Below are 25478 nucleotides of genomic sequence, written 5' to 3'. Positions count from 1 at the left end.
GCCCCATGTGCCTTTTTCCTTTGCTGACTTCGATTTCTAGCAAATCAAAATCAATTTAATTAATTAATTAACTTATTTAAAGTTTGTTTTATTCTGACAGAGACAGAGAGTGGGGAGGGGCAGAGAGAGAGAGGGAGAGAGAGAGAGAGAATCCCATCAGCGCGGAGCCTGATGCGGGACTCGATCTCACAAGCCTATGAGATCATGACCTGAGCCGAAATCAAGAGTCGGACACTTAACCGACTGAACCACCCAGGCGCCCCTACTTTTTTTATTTTGTAACAAATCACAGCCATGAGTACGACCACATGCTGTGCATCCTCCTAGCAAATCATCGAAACTTGAGGATCCCCAACACGGCCACTTACTAGCCATCATGGCCGTCTGTCATGTTTTCTAGAAGCTGAACCCCTTGGAAAATTTTAGTTTGAGGAGTCTCCAAAGCAGAGCCTGGAAAACTTACTTTCTAGGGTCCCCTGCACCTAAGTCCCTGGCAGCGTGACCTGGCTCTGGAGATCACATGCACTCAACTCACATAAGATTTCAACTCAGATGTAAGCAACGTGAGAAATGAGGTTCCCTGTGACATCCTTTCTGCAGGAAACGGTGGGGACAGGAGTCTCCGACTCTAGGGTGGCAATGCTCTCCTCTGGTGCTTGAGCAAAGCAGCCATGACAGTTTCCACAGGACACTGAGTTTATTACTTGGCTTTGGCCATGCTCCTAGATATCTGGTCTCCAGCCTGGCTCTCCACATCTCCCAGACACTCTCTGTGCCACCAGAGAATGAACTCTCCTTCTGCTTAATGAGCCACAGTCAGCTTCTACTGTGTGCTACCACGACCTCACCTCTTGAGTATGTTGCTTTTCCCACCCTGCGCCTCAGTTTCTTCATCTGTAAACAGGGGGGATCATAGTGCCCACCCCAGAGCTGGTGACAGGGTCAAATGAGGGGGCATCTCTGGGTGACTCAGTTGGTTAGGTGTCCAACTCTTGATTTCAGCTCAGGTCATGATCTCATTATTGTGAGACTGAGCTCCACACTGGGCTCTGTGCTCAGTGTGGAGTCTGCTCAAGATTCTCTCTCCATCTGCCTCTTTCTGGCTCACACGTGCTCTTGTGAAAGGGAGAGGGGAGAGGGGAGAGGGGAGAGGGGAGAGGGGAGAGGGGAGAGGGGAGAGGGGAGAGGGGAGAGGGGAGAGGGGAGAGGGGAGAGGGGAGAGGCGGAGGAGAGGAGAGGAGAGGAGAGGAGAGGAGAGGAGAGGAGAGGAGAGGAGAGGAGAGAAAAAAATTACAAAACATATGTCGACTCTTATCATAATGTCAGACTTACCCAGAATTCCTCCATGTGGCTTCTGACTTTCCCGCCATAGTAACCAGGCCAACGCCTGCTTCTGGTGCAGTAGCAAAGGGACCTAATAGAGGTAAGAATCCAAAGCTGAGTACAAATTCCTCATGAGGGGCTGGATCCTGACTACATGGACTCCATGCTCTCCGATTCTCATGTCTAGAAGTGATCCTCCCAATATCCTAGCTGTCACGGGGCTGCTCACTGCTCCTCGGATGTCCCCGAGTCCGCCTCTGACCTAGGGGGACCATATGTCCTGGTGTGCCTGGGACAGACTTGCACCTACCAGCCAGCATGTCTATCAAGAGCGTCTATCAAGAGCGTCCCCTACCCCCTCAAGGGAGAGTCTTGGTGTGTCTGCTTTGATCGCCAGGCAGTTTCTATTGCTTGCTGCCAAGACCTCTGACTGGCCACCTTCCTTTCACTGACGAAGCCATTTCGATGGCTCTTCCTTATTTTCCTTTAAACGTGAGTCTCCATTCTGTAGGCAATGTCCCAATCTACACTGTGAGTCCTAAATTTCAACAGCCCTGTGACTGACACCCCCTTCCAGTCTTTTCTCACTCCACTTTATCCTGTGCTCCGCCACAACAACAATCTTCAGAAAACGCCTCGCTCAAAATTCTACAGTGATTCCGTCATTTTTCTTGAGCTGCTTCCCTATGCCAGGCTGCATGGCCGGGGCTGCCCCGCTCAGTAGCGCCACCTGCTGCCCTCGCTCTTCACTCGTTAATAATCGAGCTCTGTATCTCCTCTCTGACGGAGCCTTCGGCTTATACCCTCTCGGTAATCTTTAGCCTGCAACTTCTTTAAGGCACGGAATAGGCAGGCAACGAAGAGTTCTTTACCTAGAGTGACTTCTCCCTTATTTTGATTCCTCTGTATGCTGCATACTGTCTGCGGTCCCTTACAATGCACACTGTACCTCTGTTCTTGCATCATTTTCCGGCTGGCTTATATCTGTTGCATGTGCACTCCCCCCAACTAGTTCCCTAAGAGCGCAATTCCTTCGCATCCTCGTGGCACCCAGTGAAGCTCCGTAAATGGATCTTTTACTGCTATAGACTTCTATAATTTTATGGCTTTAGGGAAAAAAAACTATTTTTTTTTTCCTCACTGTTTAGCAGGAGGAGAAAATACAAGAGAAGCCGCGGAAGCGTTATCCGTAGGAAAGATCCACCAGGACGGCACTCTGCCGGGCAGAGACCCAGGGTCTGTGGGTGCAGGGACACTCCGCGCCAGGAATCTTCCCCGGCTCACCTTCAGCCCGGGGGGATCCTCTGCCAAAGCTGTCTCGGCAGGCCGCGACTCCAGTGACTGATGTAGCTCGTCAATGGCTTTACTTATGATTTTCCACACTGCGTGAGGGCCATCTGGTTTGGGAGGGCCTGGGGACAAACAGGCGTTCACTCAAGGTGTCACAAGTATTTCACCCCGGCAATTCGTGGTTCGCCAGATAATCAATCTGCACGGACTACAGATTCTTGCCTCTCAATTCTCCTGGCCTCCCAGGCCCCTCGATCCCCATTTTCTGTCTGTTTAATCACACATTCTAATAAAGGGCAAAATAACAGAAAGGATAATAAAGAGGTAACTTGTAATGTTTTGGATGTGTTTCTTTTTCCCCCCAGCTTCGGAGAGGTGGCAGAGGAAAAAATAGTGCCATTGTTATTTCAGGAAGAAAAGATCCTCGGGGCTGGACAAAGAAGGGAAGTCAGCAACAGGCAAGGCCGAGCTAGTGGAAGTCTGTGGATATTAATTCGGGCAGAGAGGGAGACAGCCCCTGACATGCGTGTCACACGCTGACCGCCCTGAGCCAGGCGGTATTAGCTCTCCCTCGTCCCACAGGGAACAGCTAGACACACACCTCAGCTGTTTGCAGTGTCAGGGATGAGGTGTCCCAAATATGGTTTCTAGATAAACGGCAAGCAATTAACCATCTAAACGTTACAATATTTTTAACGTTTACGATATTTTTAAACGATAAACCATTTTAATGGAATGCTTTCCAAAACGTATTATATACTTTCTCACCTTAAGACTCTAACATAATTTCGTTTTTGTCCAGGTGACTCAGTCACCATCATGCTCACTGAATGATGCTCTCACAGCAGTGCTCTCAGCCAGGACTGTCCTGCTACTCAAACACATGCATTTTCCGTTCCCTCTTAGACAAGCCTCAGCTCGTCTGGCACCGAGCCTATTTCTTACCCTCTGTTAACTACTGCTCCTCGACTTTCTCCCCTTCCTTCCTCTTTCTGCTTCCTTGCGTCTCTCCTTTTCTCTTTCTGTCCCTCTAGAGGTCCTCAGCTGGGAGAAAACTGGCCTTGGCTTTTCCAGTCGCTGCCAGCCCACCTAACCAGTGAGCTCATCAGGTCCCAACTCCTGATCCGCAAACCAACCCATCTTAGGACATATCTGAGGCTCTAATGGCATCGTTATTTGCGGTTACTTCTGAATCACTGTTTTCTGGAAAGTTTAGGACAGAAGCACTAATTTAAATAGGGTGGCTCTGCTCTCGGTGGCTCTTTGGTCATCAGCTTGACTCACGTCGCTCCTCTCCCCTACCTTAACACGCACACAGGAGTGCAAATGTGCCCGCTGGTCTGCCTACCTCGTGGTGGCGTGGGTTTGAGTTTTCACTTACATTTACCAGATGATTCCCATGTGCCGGCCACTGCGTTGACTGAATAAGGCCCGTGAACAAGGCAGGCACAGAAACCTAAACACTGTGGAAACCCGGCGAGCACCACAGTCTTTATTATAGGGGCAATTCACAATTCCAGAATGGCTTCTCTCTTCACATGGGCACAGAGACACCTGCTAGGCAGCATTGAACTTGGAGGTGTAGCAATTCACAGCAGGGCCAGGCCCTTGGATCTTACCTCCATAGCACCCGCTGGATCCCCCAGCAGCTAGAGGGCAGACGGCTTTCAGTCCTTGAGAACCCAGAGGCTGCAGTCCCTGATCATGCAGGGGTAGGGGAGGCACCAAGCGAGGGAGGTCAGTGGCAGTTTTGGTGAGGTTCCTCTGCTGTGGTACTTGAGTGTCACTCTTCTCATTAGTGTCTGTTCAAAAACAAAACAAGGAAAGAATAGGCTACAGTTGAGGAAAGCAAAGGAATTATCTGTGCGGGAGGAGGTCAGGAGAGGGTGGGACCACTTCTATTCCCATGAGCCGGGAAGACCTCAAGGGCACAGCATTGAAAGTCTCTTAACCAATGGGAACGAGCGGAGTCCATAGGCAATGCAGGAAGTTTTTCTAAATCACAAGTGTAATTCTGAAAAGCTCAGAAGTAGATCATCAAAAGGAGCGGTGAATCAATCAGTGTCTTCTTTATCAAAAGGGCTTCTCGAATGTCTCTTGTAAAGTTCACGCAAACCCTGAGTTCTGGGGCGCAGCCCATCTCACCTGGCTCTGGGGAGAGGGCAAGAGCTCCCAGGGCTTCCTCCAACTCCCGGATCTGCTTAAGCAACTTCTGACCCTTGTCTGGAAGCGCCTGGAGGTTCACGGATTTCAGTGTGCTCTGAAAAACACCTCCTATAAGATTCTCTCTTCTCCAGTTGTTAGAAAAACAGTTTCAAATTAAAGTACCCTAAAATGTGAAAACTGAAATTATGGTCCATTAAGTGTATGTGTGAAAACCATGGTTTTTTTTTGTTTTTTGGGGGCTTTTGTTTTTTTTAAACCCAGCTGATCTACTGACCCTGAAAATATAAGCCTAGGCAAAGACAAACTAACCACCTGCAAAACCTTTGTCCTATTAACCTATCCGACTGGTTTGCGGCCCACAGAAAGCAATGTTCTGACCTTAGAAACAAAGCACACGGGTGGCATCTGGGTGGTGCAGTCGGTTAAGCGTCTCCTAAATCTCAGCTAAGGTCATGATCTCAGTTTGTGAGTTTGAGCCCCATATCAGGTTCTGTGCTGATGGCATGGAGCCTGCTTGGGAGTCTGTCTCTCCTTCTCTCTGCCCCTCCCCCGCTAAGCAGGTGCGCACACACTCGCGCTCTCTCTCTCTCAAAATAATAAACTTAAAAAAATTTTTTTAAACAAAAACAAAAATAAAGCACACGGCAGCTCAGCAGTTACCTTCTTTTGTTTCAGTTGTGTCGTGAGGTACACACGTTGGGCTGCCGGGTCTGAAGGTTCTACCTTCTTGGAAACTCCTGAGGCGGCAGATGTGTTTCTTTGCACGCTCTGACCAGGGAATGAAAGGCAGTTCTCATTCTGTGAGTCCAGAGTCAAGTCAAAGAGCAAGGGAGGCTTCGGGGAAACAGCAGTACCTTGCCCACGGTCACCGTGGCTGGAGCCCGCTTCTGGGCCCTCTCCCAGGGGGCGCAACGCAGCGGCTGGTGCGCACTGTGTGGACGGTCCTTGTGGGGCAGGCACATCCCGAGGCTCCGAGTGCTGATCGGACTGCGTGCTTGGGTAACCCCCTGCCTTTGCTTCTCTAGCCTCCCGGCTCTTGGAGTGCTCTTTGTTGAGGCGGCCCCCTGTCTGGGGCTTGATTGTTGGGTTCTGACCATGAGTAATTCCAGGCAAAGGCTTGGGTTCCTTTTCCCTTAGAGGCTCTGATGTTTTTTGGACATGATGACTCTCAACATTTGATTTCTCCTGAAGAGATCTGGACGGTTTTCTCAGCTCATCGCCGTGGCCCTGTTTGGATTCAACCCCAGAAAGGTCTCTTCTGTGCGTCCCTTTGCTCTCCTTTGCTTCACACTGAAACTCTTTCTCCACTCCATGCTTCTCTTGACCTGCAGCTTGTTTTTTCTTTACCTCCAGGCCAGAGGAGAGATCTTTCTTCATCCAGCAGTTGGATTCAGCCTTCCATTCCTTCTTTGGATCCAAGAACACATCTTTTTCCTTTTGATTCTTGTCAGCCATCTTTTTCTCACCTTCGCCTTTGGTGAACTGTTTCCAGAGAGACGGTTCTTGATTCTTGTCAAGTACCTTGAACGGGTTTCTCTGCTGGTTGGAAGGATAATGAAGTGGCTCAGAGGCACTCTCACACTTGTGGGTTACAGGATGTTCTTTGGAACCGGGCTCCTAAAAGACAAAATAATCTTCATATAAAACGTCAATGCAAGCTTTCTATCTAGAATGCCTTCCCCCCCCCCCCCCCAGAAGAAATGGAAACAGTAGTCCAGTATTTCTGAACATTCCTGGGACCATTTCTGCCTCTAGGAAAGACCATGTGCCTAACTCAGAGAGTATTAGTTTCTGAACAGAACTTCCAACACTCGGCTCCTTCTCTGATCATGACCACTGCTTTCCCAGGCTTCAAGGACAAGCAGTGACCAAATCAAGTGCTTCTGCAATTGTAATAGCCACATTGTATACCTCTCATGAAAAACTATTCTCTTGGATGAACCTATCCCCAAACCTATACAATACCCTCAGCTTGCTTTGAGTCTGGCTTTAGGAAGGTTTCATTGTGCGAGTCTAGGGTTACAAGTTCAAGCTACACCTCCACCAATGAAAGTGTGGCTGCCTCCCTGGCCTAGCCCCTCAGGCACCAGGCATCTGTGAGTCTCTCATGTGCCAGGAGCTTATGAATCACACCCCATTTATACCAACATCAAGGAGTCAGCAGTCCATAAAAAGATGCTGAAGTTAGTCAGGTGAATCCAAAATTTTCCCTAGAGAAAACAGTGACTACAATTAAAACCTCGGAAAATATTTAAGTGAAATAGGAGGCAAATCATTAAATCTTCACTATAACCAAATAGTCCTTTGAATTAAAAGACCTGACATGGCCCATGCTGCTTAAAGAAAAGATCTTTCAGGGACAGTATGATGAAGACAAACCAGTTTATACCGGACTTCAAAGTCTTTTCAGGCAACACTGCAGATTAAACAGTCTTAACGAAGCAGGTCTGAAGACAGGAATAATTCCTACCTGCCATGGGATACTTCCACACCACTGCTTCCCTGCTGCCTTACTTCTAACGCACTGGAAGAACAATCTAGTGAAGTACAAAACACAAATAATCAAGGCTGTGAAAATCCATTAAAACGAGATACATTTAGTTTTCATCCAAGAAAACATCTTGCAACTTCTTGACACCAGTTTTGAAAGGTCACTTGAAACCAGTGACTCTTAGATTTATATTTAAAAATTCTCTACTGCACAGGATCTTTCTTCATAAGGGATACGAAGTGAAAGACTAGAGATGTCATGGAAACCAAGACGTGTACTGGTTTGTTCTTTTTACTCTGTAAAGGATGACTAAAATGGAAACATGATCAGTGGTGGCTGTTAAAATCAGAAAAAGAGAGACCATCAAATCCCTGACAGGAAACGATAACACCGCCTATAAAGTAAAACAAAATCTAGCCAACCAAAACAAACACGAACTACCCTGGATCTGGTCAAGCCCCTAGATTCAATTATCAATTTACTGGAAGCACAGACAACAGACGAATGCACGGATCGAGGCCACAGGGATGTGATCTGTAAAACCTTGACAGGAGGAAATGCTCTGTGACAAACAATTGTATTCTTTCAACAAATAAATGACAAGGGAGGGACAAAATGGAGAGAAAACTTAAGAGACTTAAAAGACATATCAATCAATTGCAACCTGTGAACCTTATTCATTGATTTAAACAAATAAAAACTATTAAAATTAACTAGTTGTCATCTATGAAGCGACAGGAAATCTGCACTCCAACTGGTTAAAAAGAAAAGAGAGAAAGTCCCTATCTTTTAGAGCTAGATACTGAAACACTTGCAGAAGAAATGTTATCTGGGATCTGTTCCAAAATATGGCGAGAGCTGGAGGGTAGAGTGGGTAGAGTTGGTAACTGCTGAAGTTCACATGCTGCATTATTCTATCTTGCCTACTTTTGTGCATGTTTGCAATCACCCATGAAAAAAAAAAGATCGTATTCAGACATACATCCAAATACAAGACCGTCCCTGTACAAGTAAACCCAGCCTTCACACCCACTGCACAGAAATGGCCACGCTACTCCGTTAGCAAGCAAACCACGCATACGCTCTCCAGCCCCCTGATTTTCCATGCACATCTCCCTCCATCCAAAAGATGTCCTCTTTGTCCCTATTTGCCCACTGCTTCCCCCATCACCAGCTGTCAAAGTCCTGTATGTCCCTCCATGTCGGCTTCAAGCCATGTCTCCTTTGCAAGGTCTTCCCACATTCCCTTCCCTGCTCATCCACTGGGCTGCTTCTGGATTTCTGCTGTATTTAGTTGTATTACACTTGTGTCTGCCTGCCTGCATGACTGTATCTTCAGTGACTGGAAGGCTATAATCCTATATGATCTCTTTATTCCCAACTATGCCTTGCCTTTTGTACAGAATTGTTAAGTATTGCTGAATTAAATAGAACCAACTCATTTTTTCCTTCCCCAAAATGATTCCTCAAAAACATTTAATCTGTTAAATAAGCTCTTTCAAATAGAATTTTACCTAATTGTTCAACTAGGTAATAAACTCACTCAATAAAATGGCCATGGAAAGGAGCCTCTCACGGTACCCCATCTGTCCAGTTCACGTTCCTCCCAAGTGTCTGTTCCTGTTAGTTTTCTGTTTGCCTCTCCAGAGACTTGTAAATGTACATTCAGATCAACATAAATATATAAATCTTAATTTCCTTTTCCACACAAATGGATAGCATAGTATACATACTACTAAATACCTTGTTTTTAACAATATCGTCAAGATTCTCCAGAATATATACATAAGGTGTTCCCATTATGTAATACACGTATAATATATATTATATAATATATGTAAGCAATATACAATTTTTACATAATTTTTCTTTTTTACAACTGCACAGTTTTTACACAGCTGCACAATCTCCCACAATTTAGAGTTCCATTATTCATTTAACTAGAACCCTCTTGATAGTTTGGTTGTTTCCAATTCTTTCCTACTAAAAACGATATCACAACAAATAACTTTTTACATGTGTCATTTCACTCGCGTCTTAATACATCTGTAGGGTAACTATTTCTCACATTGTGTATTAGGGCCTTCTCTGTTTTTCTTTATCAATTGGCTTGTAGATTTTATTTATTAGCTCTTTTTGCTGTTTTCTAACTCATTAAATACAATTTTTACCTACATTAATCCCTTTTTTCTCCTTTCTTTCGGTCTAATTTCTTGCTCTTCTTCTAACTTCTTAAAATAGTCTTGTGACATACAACAGGAATCGTGACAGTTTGAGTCCTAATTCAAGATGAATCCTGAGCGGGTCTCAATCCCCTGACGTCAATATCTCACCTGGACGTATAAGCAAAGATAGGCCCCAAATGGACAGATACTACATAAAAGTCAAGCTAGAAAGAAAACAGGTCCAGAGGTGCCTGGGTGGCTCAGTCGGTTAAGTATCTGACTTCAGCTCAGATCTTGCAGTTCGTGAGTTCAAGCCCCGCATTGGGCTTTGTGCTGACAGCTCAGAGCCTGGAGCCTGCTTTGGATTCTGTGTCTCCCTCTTTCTCTGTCCATCCCCCGCTTGTGCTCTCTTTCTCTCAAAAATAAATAAACATTAAAAATAATTTTTTTAAAGAAAATAGGTCAGCCCCTCCCATAAAAACTCACAATTTTCCCATTCAAGCTCACAATTAAAAAAAAATAACAAAAAACCCATACTGGTCTTTTTAGTTTTTCTCACTGAAACAGGATAATTACATAATTGAACTATGTAAAATACATGTATTTTACATGTAAAATGCTATGTAAAATACAACTATGTAAAAAAAAAAAAACTATGTAAAATACAACTATGTAAAAATACATAATTGAACTATGTAATAAAATTTATGAAATGTTCTGAAAGCACAAAAATTCAAAGTGTTGGCTACTATTAGGCAGGACCATTACTTATCAACGTGAATCAAGAATAAATTGCTGCTGTGGTTTCAAGTGCATCAAGTACTTGAAATCTTTACTGACAAGAACATTTCATAAATCATATCTATTTTAAAGCCCAAGCCACTGCAGACTTTCAGAAGGGTAGGACTTGGGAGTCCAAAAAGGGGAAAAAAAACAACACACTTACCATGCATCTACTAAGCATTTACTTAGTTCTAGGCATGGTGCTAAAAAAAATGTTTTTACTTGCATTTTTATTAAAACCTATCTGAATGGGTTTCTCTGTTTTTAGGATAAAAATTTTGTTATGTTTATTAAATTGCAAATCAACAAGGAAAGCAATGGAAATACATTCTCACAGAGAAAGCAAAATTTTTTTATAAACGTTGATTTTTGAGAGAGAGCGTGCGAGAGAGCGCGCATGCGCGCAAGCAGGGGAGGGGCAGAAGAGAGAGGAGGACAGAGGATCCGAAGCGGGCTCTGTACTGACAGCAGAGAGCCTGACGTGGGGCTTGAACCCACAAACCCCGAGATCACAACCCGAGCCGAAGTCGGATGCTCAACTGACCGGGCCACCCAGGTGCCCCGAGAAAGCAAATATCGACTCCACTATGAAGAGTGTAATTTCTGCAGTATGTCATTTTCCGAGATATAAGTAATAAGCGATACTGATGAACACAGCCAGAGGAGGCCAGACCTCTTCAATGCCGTCTTCTTCACCAGAAGGCAAATCCCCCCTGGTTGATCGTCCAACCCTGGCTTGCACTGTCAGGCACGTTCACTTCAGCTAGGCTGGGATTCTCTCAAGTCTCCAGAGTCATCCTCCCTTGGTTCAAATCCCAGCCCTACTACATAATTAACTCTGAAACCTCAGATACTTCATTTGACTGGCCGCTCTGCCAGTTTCCTTTTCTGTAAAATGGCCAAAACGAAAACAGTACCTACCTCATATGATCACTGTGAAAACCACGCGCATTAATGCACGTAAAGATAAGGTTCAGATCAAAGTCTAACCCGTATCAAGGACTTGTTAAGCAGTAGCAGTCATTAGTTCACTCTCACTGACCATCTTGCTGTAGCCACACTTCTGTTTCTAGCCCCAAACACTGTCCTTTACTCTATCCAAATTTTAAAGGTCATTCAAGGCCAAGCTCATGTCTCAGTTCCCACACTTCCTCAGTAACTTGCACCAGCCTTGAGCCCCTGCTGTAGATCTTACTGTCACAGAAGCACCTGCACCTGAACACATCCAATTTCGTGCTAACACACACAGATCGTGCTGGGCGCCAACCTTCGTGTGTCTGACTCTTACCCCAATGGTGTCAGAGGCCGTTAGGAAGACAGGTTCACTTTTTTGTATGCTCCAGCACTGGAAAAACACGAAGCAGGATTTCTACCTCATTCCTTTACACGAAAATTCAAGACGGAACAAAAACATAAGTGTAAAAAAATGAAACCGGAAAGGTTCTGGGGGAAGAAAGAGAGAGGAATTTTTTTTTTTTTTAATCCTCAAGCGAAGAAGGCTTTTCTCAGTGTGACCTAAAATCCTGGATTTGGTAATTCTGACCACATAAAAGGTTTTTGCTTTGTTTTTTTAAGATTTTAGTTTTTTAAGTAATCTCTACACCCAACGTGGGGCTCGAACTCACCACCCTGAAACTAAGAGTCGCACACTCTACCGACTGAGCCAGCTAGGTGTCCCATCCACAGACCTGGCCAGAAGAAAGTTTTAAACCTCCGGCTGCGGGAGCCAGTGAGGAGCAGCAGCAGGGCTCTGTGCTGCCCTATGGCCATGGGCCTTGACAAGGGCCACAAGGCGACTTGACTGAGAACTAAGCAAGCTGAGGCACAGCCACCGCCGCGGGCGCCTCCCCGAGCACATGCTCATATGGAACGTGAGGGCGCCTCCCTGAGAGCACATGTCCCTATGGGACATGATCCGAGAGGTGTGGGCTTCACCCCACACAAGGGCACGTCACAGAGCCACTCAAGGTCTCCCAAGGACAAGAGTGCCCTCAAGTTCTTCCAGAAAACAGTGGAGACACACATCCATGCCAAGAGGAAGAGAGAGGAGCTGAGCAACGTCCTGGCAGCCAGGAGGAAAGCGGCAGCCAAGAAGGAGTGAACCTCTCCCCTGTGTATGTAATAAGGCCTTTTGGGGCAGGGCGGGGGGGGGGGGATTTTAAACTTCCATATGGTAAAAATACCATTAGCGAAATTATAAGACAAAGGCAAAATGGAAAAAAGTGATTGTGACACATATCACAAAGACTAATATTCTTCACACGCGAGGGTTCCTTCAAGTGCACGGCACAGGGCCTGACACTGTACAATGGATGCGACGCACAAGCCGTACTAGCTTCACTGAGTGGGACTGCTCACGGGGTGGTGGGACCAGAGGTCCTTCTTCACGGGCCTGGCTCCCATTCAAATTCCTCCCTATAACCCAGATAATCATCACTGGGCTATACCAGCTGTTTGCCCATTTTACCCAATAACCGGCAACACAAAGAATTTTTTTTTTAAGTAAAAAAAATTTTATTTTTAATCTTTATTTATTTTTGAGAGAGAGAGACAGAGCGTGAGCAGGGGAGGAACGGAGAAGAGAGGGAGACACAGAATCTGAAGCAGGCTCCAGGCCCCAAGCTGTCAGCACAGAGCCCGACGCAGGGCTCGAACTCACAAACCGTGAGATCACGACCCGAGGCGGGGTCGGACGTTCAACTGACGGAGCCACCCAGGCGCCCCTACACAAAGAATTTTCTAGACACGCAAAGATTCAATTGTTATTAAAAAATAAAATTTTCTGAGCATCCCGCAACAACTAGTTATTTAAAGAACTAAAATTTGTTTTACCTAGATGTAGATAAAAGAATACTTCTAGCTATTTTGATCCTATATCCTTGAGAAGCTAGAAGAGAGGTTGGTGGGGGCAGGGGTGGGCGGCAGGGGAAGGAGGGGAGGAAACAAGAACTCAGGAAGCTCAATGATGTTGTCCAACATTTGTAAATCAAGGTATGCCACGTCATTCAAGGCAAGGCAAGAGTTCTTCCTTCGGGTTCTACTGAGTGACTGTTTCTTTATTGCCCATAAACAGAGGGCCAAGGCTGAAGGGCCAGTCAAATGCCGGTTGAGTGGCACCATCTGGTGTTTAAGTAGGAGAACTGCACATAAATGCACCTACCGGCCAAGGTATCAAAAATGGGCTAAGATCTTACCCTCACCTGGGCTTACACCGCCCCCCCATTACTCTGCTGCTCCTGTCTCCTAGCTGGGTTAAGCTTTAAACATACCGCCATTAAGTCAAAATGTAAAGTACTTTAAGTTCTGGAAAAGAAACTTTTCTTCTGAAAACTGGGTTTCAGAAGAAAAGGTTACATTCCCTGAGGTCATTTTCCAGAGTACAGGAGTTCTGGCTAAATGCCCTTACTGTCTGCTAAGGAAGTATCAGCCACCGGCTTACGTACTTCTTTTAAAATTTCCAGCCTGTACTACCTACAGGGGTGCTTGGTTTTTGTTTTTTAAGTCTATTTATTTATTTTGAGAGAGAATGTGTGGGAGGGGCAGAGAGAGAAAGAGAGAGACAGAGAGAGAATCCCAAGCAAGTCCCACACCATCAGCATGGAGCCCAACACAGGCTCGAACCCACGAACTGCAAGACCACGACCTGAGCAAAAACAAGAGTCAGATGCTCAGCTGACTGAGACAACCAGGCGCCCCTGCTTGTTTTTTGTTTTTTAATTTACTGTGTGCTGTATAACTGTATTTTATTGTGCTAAAACAATCTTATAAAACCTCCAGTGAGTAACTCAGTAATAGTGTTCTAGACTTGGCCTAAAAGAAAAACATTAGCATACCTTACTTTTCTATTTTAAAGTAATGATCAACTCTCAGCCTCATCCACCTAGTATGAAGAATGTGAATGGTAAGCTCTCAAAACTCCATCTTTGGTCTAGACCTTTCTTTGCAGCTAGCTGGTCTCACATATACGTAAGACACAATTAGTCCAAAGCTGTCTGGGTTAGCCACACATCCCAACCTGACAACCATTTACTGAGCACTGACAGTGAGCCAAATGCCAGACTATGTACATCACACATAGGACCTCACTGAATCCTCACAAGCCAGGGGAGTCGGGACTGCCATGATCACTGTTCCTGATGAGGAAATGGGGAAGAAAAGTACATGCTTAAATGCCTACCAAAACACTGTCTTACTGATTTCCTTTCGGCAAGTTTTCTGCAATCTGGGCACACCTAACTCCACCGCCAGTGCCTCAATCCAAGCACACCTTTCACTTAGAGACTAAAGTCGATGCAGCTAGAAATCAGCCAGACCTAGGTCTGAATCCCAGCAATGCCACTTCACAACCATGGGACATCAGATTCCTTTTCTAACCTCCCTAAATGTTGGCGGCCTCATCCACCTACCACAGAAGATTCTATGGTAGGAAGAGATAAAGACTATGCCATTTAGTAGACATTCAATAGCAGTTCTATTTCAGCAGTCCCCTTGCCTCCACCACTTTCCTTTTTAACCAATCCTCTTCGGAGTTCCTCCTTAATTAATGCAAATTGGACCCAAAATTCTTCAGTGGCTTCCTACAACCTAAACAGTATTCCCATAAGGTAGGGGGCCCTCAGCAGTATGTAAATGGTTTTAGATGTCAGGACATCCTGACTTCACGCCCTAGAGGCTTACCAGCCCCACTGTACTACCAAAAAAACAGTCCAAAAGTGAAAAAATTTTAAATTCCATTTATAATAGCATCAAAAACATAACACTCTCTGAGGACTAAATTTAACAAAAAGGGTATAGTACTCTGTAATAAAAACTATTCAACAATGCTGAAAAAAAATTTTAAAGCATAAATACACCATGCTCATAGATCAGAAAATCAATATTAACGCAGTTCTCTCCAGAATGATCTATACAGATTCAGTGTAATACCAACAAAGTTTTCTAAGGAAATTTAGAAGTTGATACAACTTTTTATATGCAAAGGACCTAGAACAGCCAATCTTGAAAAAGATGAATGCTGGAACACTCACATGATCTCATCTGAATGTGTGGGGGTGGGGAAAAGGGCCAACAGACGGGCAAGTTCAAAAATAGACTCAGAACATGATAGTCACTGATTATTTTTTTTTTTTTTTTACAAGTGCCAAGCATTTCCACGGGGGAGGCCAAGTCTTCCAAATGTTGCTGAACCAACCAAATAATACTCATTCAGTAATATAAGGAAAAGTAAATGAAATACTCTTATCTCATAAGATACCCAAAATTAATTGGAAGTAGATCACAGACTAAACAGAAAAGCCATTAAGAAAAAAAAAAAATGAAAACAAAAACAAAAACTATAAAACCTCTAGAAGAAACCACTGGAGAAATTTGTGCAAGGATTTCTAAGAGAGAAACAAAAAGCACAAAGGATAAAAATATAATAAACTGGACTTTTATGGGGCGCCTGGGTGGCTCAGTCGGTTGAGCATCCGACTTCAGCTCAGGTCATGATCCCAAGGTTTATGAGTTCGAGCCCTGCATCGGGTTCTCTGCTGACAGATCAGAGCCCGGAGCCTGCTTTGGATTCTGTGTCTCCCTCTCTCTCTGCTACTCCCCCATTCATGCTTGGTTTCTTTCTTTTTCTCTCTCAAACATAAACATTAAAAATAAATAAATAAATACATACATACATAAATACCAGACTTTATAAAAATTTAAAACTTCGCTTTTCCAGAGAGTTAGAAAAATGAAAACCAGAGACTCAGAGAAAATACTCATTATATATGTATTTACCATAGAACTTATATAGGGAATATACAAAGACCTCTTCCAATTCAGTGATAAAAAGACAAAGGGCACAGTTTTTAAAATAGGCAAAAATCCCCCACAGTTACACTTCACTGTTTCATTTCTGTTAACGTTCCTGAAATGACAAATTTTAGAAATGGAGATCAGATTCCTGGTTGCCAGAGGTGAGGCGGAGGGAGTGGGAAGCAGGGCAGGGGTATAAAGGGGCAGTGGGAGGAATGGAGTGGTGATAGAGCTGTTCCGTATCCTGACTGTGGTAGTGCATACTCATAACCACTCGTGCTAAACTATATAGAACGAAATCTAAACACACACACATCAGTACAAGGGAAACTATCTTCCCAAATAAGAACAGCGGACAGAGTCAATATCCTAGTTGTCACATTACATACTGTTTATATACACTGTGCAAAATGTTGCCGTTAGGTAAGGTCTACAGAGATCCCTTAGGTTCTATTTGTTATAAGCGCATGAGAATCTACAACCACCTCAATAAAATTTTCAATTACAAAAGTGAGCAAAAGATTTAAACAGACACGTCACCAAAGAAAAATATAGGGATAAGAAACAAACCCAAGAAACTGTGATATTCACAAAATGGAATTCAACTCAGCAATGATGTACAGACCCCGTTTCAGATACTGTTACATAAAAGAAGCCAGACGCTGCAGAATGAACCAAACCAGTGGTGGCACCTAATGGGGTGACAGAAATACTCTGTATTTTGACTGAGGCTTGGTTATAAGGATGGTTATATAAATCTCTCAAGCTGAACTGCTGAACACTTAAAATCTATGCAGACTACTGTATACTGTATCCATAATTCAATTAAGAAAAAACAGAGGCGCCTGGGTGGCTCAGGTCATGGTCTCGCAGCTCGTGAATTCGAGCCCCACAGCAGGCTCTGCAGACAGCACAGAGCCTGCTTCTAACCCTCTCTGTCCCTCTCTCTGCCCCTCCCCTGCCCTCGCACGGTCTCTCTCTCAAAAATAAACATTAAAAAAAAAAAAAAAGAAGAAAAGAAAAACAGCAGTACAGGCAATATTCAGATATGTAAAAATTGTGAAGATGGAACTTAAATGCCAATGTTGGGTGTGGCGGGGGGGGGCAGAGATCGATCTAGAATACATAAATTCTGAACTGCACAGAATATCATATAAAGACCATCACAGCTGGCCCCTGCCTTCCTGGCCAGCCTTACCTTCTGAAATCTCTACTCGAACACATGCTAAACTACTACCAAACCAAATGCTTGCAATTCCTGATCACTTCCTAACTCTGTATGCTAATGCAGGGTTATCGATCTGTTAAATATGACCCCTTTCCTGCCCCTAGTGAATTTCTACTTTTTTTTCAATACTCATGACCAATATCACCTGCCACCTATATAGACTTCCCTGCTCTACATCCGAGTTTTCGTAAAAAAAAAAAAAAAAAAGAAGAGAAACTAACATTTATCGAGTGCTTAACATACTTGACACATTTTGCAACATTACTTTCATTCTATTACTAGGACGGAAAAGTTGACAAGTTACTGCAAGTTAGTGACTATTGGCAGGCTCGTGTTACGGCTACTTAACAGCTAGAAAGGGAGGAAGGCAGAGCAGTTGATTCTGAAACTAACCAGATTCTCAGACTGACCAGGTGCTCAGCAGTGACAGTGACAGCTCAGAAGGCATTCAATACATAGAGAAATTCTGTTTGTTAAAAATGATTTCTAGGGGCGCCTGGGTGGCGCAGTCGGTTAAGCGTCCGACTTCAGCCAGGTCACGATCTCGCGGTCCGTGAGTTCGAGCCCCGCGTCCGGCTCTGTGCTGATGGCTCGGAGCCTGGAGCCTGTTTCCAATTCTGTGTCTCCCTCTCTCTCTGCCCCTCCCCCGTCCATGCTCTGTCTCTCTCTGTCCCAAAAATAAATAAACGTTGAAAAAAAAAAATTTTAAAAAAATGATTTCTAAAGAATAGTCCATCCTAGGAAAACACATCTGGCTGTAAATCCAGCGAAGAAACAAAAACTTAGATGTTCATTTTGGACACTTACCTGTATTCTTCCTTGCCCGGCGGTAGGAGCAAACCCTGAAGTGCTACCACACAGTCCTCATGCAATAAACAATGAGAAACAGGAATGCTAGAGGGGGAGGAAAAAAGGAAATTTTGTTTTAGGGGACATCAGAAATTAACATTCTAAAATTAAGTCCTAACTATGGGTTTCATTATTACTTTTTTTAAATGTTTATTTATTTTTGAGAGAGAGAGCATGTGAGTGGAGAAGGGGCAGAGAGAGAGGGAGACACAGAATCTGAAGCAGGCTCCAGGCTCCGAGCTGTCAGCACAGAGCCTGACATGGGGCTTGAACTCACAAACTGCAAGATCATGACCTGAGCCACAGTCAGACGCTTAACTGATTGAGCCACCCAGGCGCCCCCTAACTACAGGTTTTAAATGTAGGAGTGCACCTATGACCTCCACAGGGTTTGTAGATGCCATACATTTTTACATCTATGTGCCATCCTCTGGGGAAAGGCTCACTCAGCAGCTTTCATTTCTTTCCCCACTTCCCCAAAGATAGGACAACAATAAATACATCTTTTTCCTGATGACTCAAAAGCTTAAAACTATACTGTTGTGCGACCTCTACATTGTGAGAGCCCCACCCCCACCCCGCCCCAGAAACGAGTGAATATCAAAGACTAGCTGTGAACTTCTTCCATCATCCCTTTGTCTGTTACAACCTCTTTGCTGCCCCTCAGTGTTGTTCACATGCCTGCTCTAGAAACATGCTCCACTAACCTGCTTCATGCCTGGCATAAGTTTTTAACTCTTCTCTTCCAACTTCTCATGGGAGAATGTATATATAACATTTGAGGATAAACAATTTTGAGTGTAGACCTAAAATATACTCTCATAGGGCCTGTGGCACTTGTTTCTTCCTTTGTTTTGCTTATATTCTAGTTCCCCAGACATATTCCAAAGAGATCAAGTTTATCAAATAACTGTCATTATATTGTACTGCTTTGATAGCAGTGCATCTGTATAAATGGCACTCTACAGAAGGGCTTCTTTTTTTTTTTTTAAGACGTTATTTCTAAGTAATCTCTACACCCAGCATGAAGCTTGAACTCAAATCCGGGAACAAAGATTCTCACGCTCCACCAACTCAGCCAGCCAGGTGCCCCAAGAGTATATTTCTTTTAACATAAAACTGAATCTTATGCTACCATTAATGCTTACTTCCTACAAATCTGAATGTGCTTCCATGTTGCATGAAACTTGAGCTAGGTCTAGAACCTAAGAAACTCAGTAAAGAAATTAGAAATAAATAGTAAATCACAATGATATGTTGTTGATAGTATACCCGGCTTGTCCGCCCCCGCACCCCCCTTTTCTTTCTTTTTTTTAAATGTTTACTTGAGTGTGAGCAACCCAGGAAGAGGCAGAGAGGGAAAGAGAGAACCCCGCAATGTCAGCACTGAGCCCAACGAGGGACTCCATCCCACGAACCGTGAGATCATGACCTGAGTGGAAATCAAGAGGTGGACACTCAACCTATTAAGCCACATAGGCGCCCCTGGCCTGTCCCTTCTAAAGATTTGACACTTTTTCTCAAAATCATTTTGTATGTAACCAAACTGGATCCCAGTAATTTCTTTCAAATAAAAAGACAACTTATTAGGGAGCCAAGAAAGTATTTTGTCTAAAAGTGTATTTGTCAAATCTGAAAACGTATACCAATTCCTTCATTTAGTTTCAAAGCCCAACAAAGACACAAATCGTCTAAATCACGTAAGGGAAACACAGGTTAATACACACATTGAAAAATACCTCATTTTCTAGTATGGATACCCACTTTGTGTCTTATTTCAGAAGGAGAAAATTTATTTTTCTCTACCAAGTTCTGTAGACATCAGGAAAAACGTTTAATGTGATAGTTTAAAAATTCACATAGGCTGTGGACACTTGGTACTGTGTCAAAACATTAACACTTTATGAGAACAGTATTAACTTTTTGCTTCTACCAGAGTGCGGGTAGTATGTATGCGATGAACCATGGGAATCTACCCCAAAAACTAAGAGCACACTCTACACGCTGTATGTTAGCCAGTGTGACAATAAATTATATTTAAAAAATAACTACCAGAGTGCTGAATTAGATACTTGATTTTTTTTTCCAGCGTCAATCCCTAAAGTAACCTGTTTCTTTGGATTGTCAATCTCACCCCCTTAAACGCACAGAATCCTATTTTAAAAGGGAGCTGATACTCTGACCACCAGAGTGTTTTAACCTCAAACATTTAAAAACAAGTTCGGCCTAAAAGTAGTGCGAAACAGGGACCAATTATTTTCTACTATGTCTGCATGTCCTCACTTAGCAGGGAGAAGCAATGTCCGAGCAGAAGGCCTGACAAGCGCACAGAAACCCAGAGCTGGAAAGGACCAGAAGGTTCCAGATATAGCTGACCCTCCATCTTACAGGAGGGGGAAACAGAGGCCCAGAGGGTGAGTAAGCTGCCTAGGGCTCAACAGCAAGCAGGTAGAGAGCGTCTCCCCAACACGCCACGCTGCCCGGGGATTATCAACCACTTAAAGGGCCCTGGCTGCACACACCAGGGTCCCCACCTCTCCTAGTGCCTGTGGCGCCGGGCAGAGGGGAGCTGGCGGTGACAGGCAGTCGTGCCCAGCTCGAGACTTACTCGGCTGCCAGCACTAAGCTGCAAGAGTTCGCCGGGCACACGTAGAAGCTCTTTCCTTTGTTGGGACCATCGCGGACGCCAGTCTTGAGAAAGCAGATGGTTCCTGAGGAGAGAAGGTTGATAACGATTATGCCACGCTTAGACTGACAGACTCCCGGAGGAGCCCCTAAAAGATCCGAGCCCCTTACCGTGCTCCGAGCACCTAAGCGCTTCCATGACCGCTCCAGTCTCCAATTCCAGAGAGCCGTGCCCCAACGCCTGCTTCCGCCTTTTACTCCGCCCTCCTCTCTCAGGAGCCAATCAGCACCCCCTTTCTGCAGCCTCAACCCCCATAATTCACCGCGCGTGGCCTTCACCCGCCGCCTTCGCGGGAACTCGGCGTTTGAACTGTGGGGCGTGGCTGCAGCTGGCGCGGCTCTTCCAGGTGGGGCTTTCCGCGTTAGGAAGCTTCGATTGGCTGTTGCCGGGAGGGGCAAGGACAAGGCTGAGGCCGGGGCGACTCCAGTTTATAGGTGAGACCTAGAGGCGGTCCTAGAGGGAGCGTGCGTTGCAGCTGCAGAGGGGAGCTCTGCAAGGAAGGCTCCCTTCTCCCGGAGGCCGACGGCGCCTGGAGCTTGGCGGTCGTCTCCGAGCCGGGGCCTGGCTCTCGGTCCCTGGGGAGGGTAGGCCCGGAGAAGCTGCCACCGCGGGAGGAGCTGTGAACCCCTCCAGGGCTGGGGCGAAGTGGGGTGCGGGCTACTACTGGGCGCGTCGTGGGGGACGCAGGCGCGAAGACTTCTGCAACACCCCCCAGTGATCCTTTAAGTGTGCGTGGAGCTTTAGACTTCGCAGGGTGCTCACACGTAGACGTGTCTCTTGACTCGACGGCCTGGTGAGACGGGCATTATACGGAAGGTCCCGAGGTTCCCAGAAGTTTGACTCACCCAAGGTCACAGAATTAGTGAGTGGGTGATCCACCGACAGGTGCCCAGGGGGGCTGCCCAGCTGCATCCTGTTGTGTACTGAATGTTCTCTAGGGCCTCTTGGTGCAGGAGCCCTGAGTTGTAAGAGTCCAAGTGGAAACAACAGGAGAGAAATAGATTACCTTTGGTGTACTCTGTGTATTTTGTATCGTCAGACTTTTTCTATTAGTATGCTTTTGCAATGTTAAAAAAATATTGAGAGGTGCCTGGGTGGTTCAGTTGGTAAGCCTCCTGACTCTTGATTTTGGCTCAGATCACTATCTCATGGTTGGTGAGATGGAGCTCCGCCTGCGGTCCCTATACCCCCCACCCTTCATTGGCGCAGAACCTACTTGGAATCGTTTCCCTCTCCCGCTGCCCCGCCTCTACTTGCGCACGCGCGTGCGCGCTCTCTCTCTGTCGCATAAGAAACTTTTAAAAAATCGAGAATGAAGTTAAGTAAAAGAAAGGGAACTGTATTTGAAATGGTAATCAGAACTATTAGTGAGCAGAAAGGGAGGAATAGAAATCAAGAGATGTATTGCAGTAGAGATGGATTCATATTACAGCTATTGAGGACCATATGCCCAGACATACGGTGTGGCACATGCAACTGTTCTTATGGGACAGTTGAACAGAAACTCTGTAATGTCTAGGAAATCTAGGGTATATGATAAATGTAAATGTGGGGGGAGGGCAGAAGCTTCACAGGAAGGGAGACGGACCTGAGGTATCATTTATTAATGAAACAAGTACTTATTAAATAGCTTTTTGTGTGCCCAGTGTGAACTAGGTGCTTGAGAAAAATAAAACTCATTTTCACGCAAAGTTGGAAACAATTTTTCTAACCACAAGGAGCTTAGTATATGAAGGAGACTGCATTAGCACATATTGAATGAACACTTAAATAATCAAGTAAAATGATATTCAGTGTCAAGATGAGTGGAGTCAATAAACTGCGATTAATTTAATCACAGCCAAATTAAAGAAAAGGAGAATATTTCTTCCATAAATTTGGAATATGCCAGATCAAAATGTTTAAGCTCCAGACAGTTGATAACCATATTTATAAGAGTGAGAAAACAGATAAGGTTGTCCTTGGGTGAGAGGTGGCCATAATACTGGCATAAACTGTAATGAATTCTACAATATATACTTTTCAAAATATTTACATACATTCGTGCATGTGTATTAACTTTTATTCTTAATTTATACATTTACTTTATATTCTAATTAGCCTGCAGACCCTGGAGAGAATGTGCTTCATCAACCTCTATTTTGAGTAAAGTTGAGAGTTTAAGTTTGTTTTCCTCTAAAGCTAATTTATTCAAAAGGAATGCCTAAGCTAAGTTCTAGGGCTAGGTGGTTTATATTTTATTTTATTTTATTTTATTTTAATTTTTATGAATATAATTTATTGTCAGATTGGCTTACATACAACACCCAGTGCTCATCCCAACAAGTGCCCTTCTCAATGCTCATCATCCATTTCCCTCTCCCCCACGCCCCCCCCCCACCCTCAGTTCTCTGTATTTAAGAGTTTCTTGTGGTTTGCTTCCTTCCCTCTCTGTAACTATTTTTCCCCCTTTCCTTCCCCCCTGGTCTTCTGTTAAGTTTCTCAAGATCCACATATGAGTGAAAATATATAATATCTGTCTTTCTCTGAGTGACTTATTTCACTTAGCATAATACTCTCCAGTTCCATCCACATTGCTGCAAATGGCAGAATTTCATTCTTTCTCATTGCCAAGTAGTATTCCATTGTATATATAAACCACATCTTCTTTATCCATTTGCCAGTTGATGGGCATTTAGGCTCTTTCCATAATTTGGCTATTGTTGAAAGTGCTGCTATAAACAATGGGGTACACTTGCCCCTATGCATCAGCACTCCTGTATCCTTTAGGTAAATTCTTAGTAGTGCTATCGCTGGGTCGTAGGGTAGTTCTATTTTTAATTTTTTGAGGAACCTCCACACTTTTTAGGAGTGGCAGCACCAGTTTGCATTCCCACCAGCAGCGCAAGAGGGTTCCAGTTTCTCCACATCCTCGCCAGCATCTTTTGTTAATTTTAGCCACTCTGACCTGTGTGAGGTGGTATCTCAGTGTGGCTTTGATTTGTATTTCCCTGATGATGAGTGACATTGAGCATCTTTTCATGTGTCTGTTGGCCACATGGATGTTTTCTTTGGAAAAATGTCTATTCACGTCTTCTGTAGGGCTAGATGATTTAAACTCACACGTTAATGATCCATTAAATTCTTTCCCTATAGGGCTGGTCAGATGCAAAATGTATGATGGAATTGTTCTAAAATCAAATTGTGGTAATGACTGCGTAACTGTATACGTTTACCAAGGCTCGGACAACTATGTATTAGGGAATTCTACGGTATCTGAGTTATCCCTCAATAAAGCTGTTTAAAAGCAAACAAAAAACTTAATTTCTAAGCGATGCCAAAACATCCGCCTGGCAAATAAAAGCTAGGATCATCTCGACATTTTGACATCCTAGGGAAATATAATGGGTGATGGAGTTAAATAGTAGAAACTCTTAAGTTTCGGATGGTGTGGATCCTTAGGCAGACTGGTTTGCTGGCCTATGCCATAACATCCCTTTGATGCAAACACTTATTTGAATTCTTGGGAAAATGAAAGAATTCTCTTTTCTCTGGTCACCATTGTGCCAGCTGGCATGTGTTAAACCTGTCAGTCACCTGTAAGATACTGGCAGAGAGAGGATCAGCTAGACCAGTCACCTCTTGACATCCTTGCCACTGTCTGTATTTTTTTTTTTAAATAATCGGTGATTCTAAGTTATTTGTAAAATTCCAGCTTCTGTGCAGACTTTGGCTTCACTCATCTTAATAATTAAATTGTTCAGGGGTGCCTGGGTGGCGCAGTCGGTTAAGCGTCCGACTTCAGCCAGGTCACGATCTCGCGGTCCGTGAGTTCGAGCCCCGCGTCAGGCTCTGGGCTGATGGCTCGGAGCCTGGAGCCTGTTTCCGATTCTGTGTCTCCCTCTCTCTCTGCCCCTCCCCCGTTCATGCTCTGTCTCTCTCTGTCCCAAAAATAAATAAACGTTGAAAAAAAATAATTAAATTGTTCAAATGTGTTTTTCGAGTAGGCTGATAATTCTAAGAAATGTAGTTTGTTATCTGAACTTGTATCTTTCTGGATTTTTGCTTATTTCTTTGGGGTGGGGTGGGGAGAGGTAACTACTTTAAAATGTCAGATAAAGGATTTGTGCCCGTGAAGCACATGGTCACGGAAGGAAACCCTCACTGTCACTGCAGAAGGGTGTTCGGAGATCAGTGATTTTACATGCATTTTCACACTTTGTTCTCACACCTACCTTGGCAGTGGGTGTTCTTTTATCCCCATTTTAAAGAGTAGGACACCAACGTTCAGGGTAGTTAGGAACTTACCCCAAGGTCATGCTCCTAACCACTGTCTTACAGAGCCTGTGCTTGAACTTTGGGACCAGATAGGGCCAGTAGATTACTCTTGTTCTGGCTCAAAGTCACAAAGCTGACACCAGGCAGATCAGGGGCTGGAAGCGATTTTTTGAGATTCCCAGTCCAGTTCTTGCCACTACCGTATTTTTATGAAGTATAGATTATTCAGTGATTCATTCAGGGATTTAACCTACGCATAGCCAAGTGTTCAGATATTTGTGGTATACCGACAGGGCTTGACAAATTCAAGATTCAAAAAGCAAAGCAAGTTGTGCCATCTTATAAATGACCACGAGGTGGCAGCCTACGAACATAAAAACCAAACACAAGTCCCTCCTGCTGTTTCATTCTTTTGTTTGTTTAAGGATATGTAACGGTAATTCAATTTCC

At 44.4% G+C, this 25478-nt stretch overlaps 1 protein-coding gene and 1 pseudogene across 2 annotated transcripts in view; one reads left to right on the top strand and one right to left on the bottom strand.

Annotated features, from left to right (window-relative positions):
* Positions 1-20968, bottom strand: part of TTF2 (transcription termination factor 2) — a 41488-nt gene extending 20520 nt beyond the window's left edge. For both annotated transcript variants that reach the window (XR_003970842.1, XM_030325269.1), the window contains exons 1-9: positions 20882-20968; positions 20694-20796; positions 18044-18130; positions 7250-7316; positions 5440-6396; positions 4759-4873; positions 4233-4415; positions 2608-2735; positions 1333-1414 (exon numbers count right to left, since the gene is read on the bottom strand). Coding sequence is in view for 1 of the 2 variants with exons in the window: in XM_030325269.1 (XP_030181129.1) it covers positions 1333-1414; positions 2608-2735; positions 4233-4415; positions 4759-4873; positions 5440-6396; positions 7250-7316; positions 18044-18130; positions 20694-20796; positions 20882-20909 (1750 nt within the window). In the remaining variant the exon portion in view is untranslated. The remainder of the gene's footprint in view (positions 1-1332; positions 1415-2607; positions 2736-4232; positions 4416-4758; positions 4874-5439; positions 6397-7249; positions 7317-18043; positions 18131-20693; positions 20797-20881) is intronic.
* On the top strand, positions 11981-12329 carry LOC115520691 (annotated as a pseudogene).
* Positions 20969-25478: the final 4510 nt, after the last annotated feature.

Source organism: Lynx canadensis, chromosome C1, assembly GCF_007474595.2.
Source record: "Lynx canadensis isolate LIC74 chromosome C1, mLynCan4.pri.v2, whole genome shotgun sequence".
NCBI lineage: Eukaryota > Metazoa > Chordata > Mammalia > Carnivora > Felidae > Lynx > Lynx canadensis.
The sequence above is the reverse complement of the archived record's forward strand: the minus strand, read 5'-3'. Positions and strand labels throughout refer to the sequence as shown.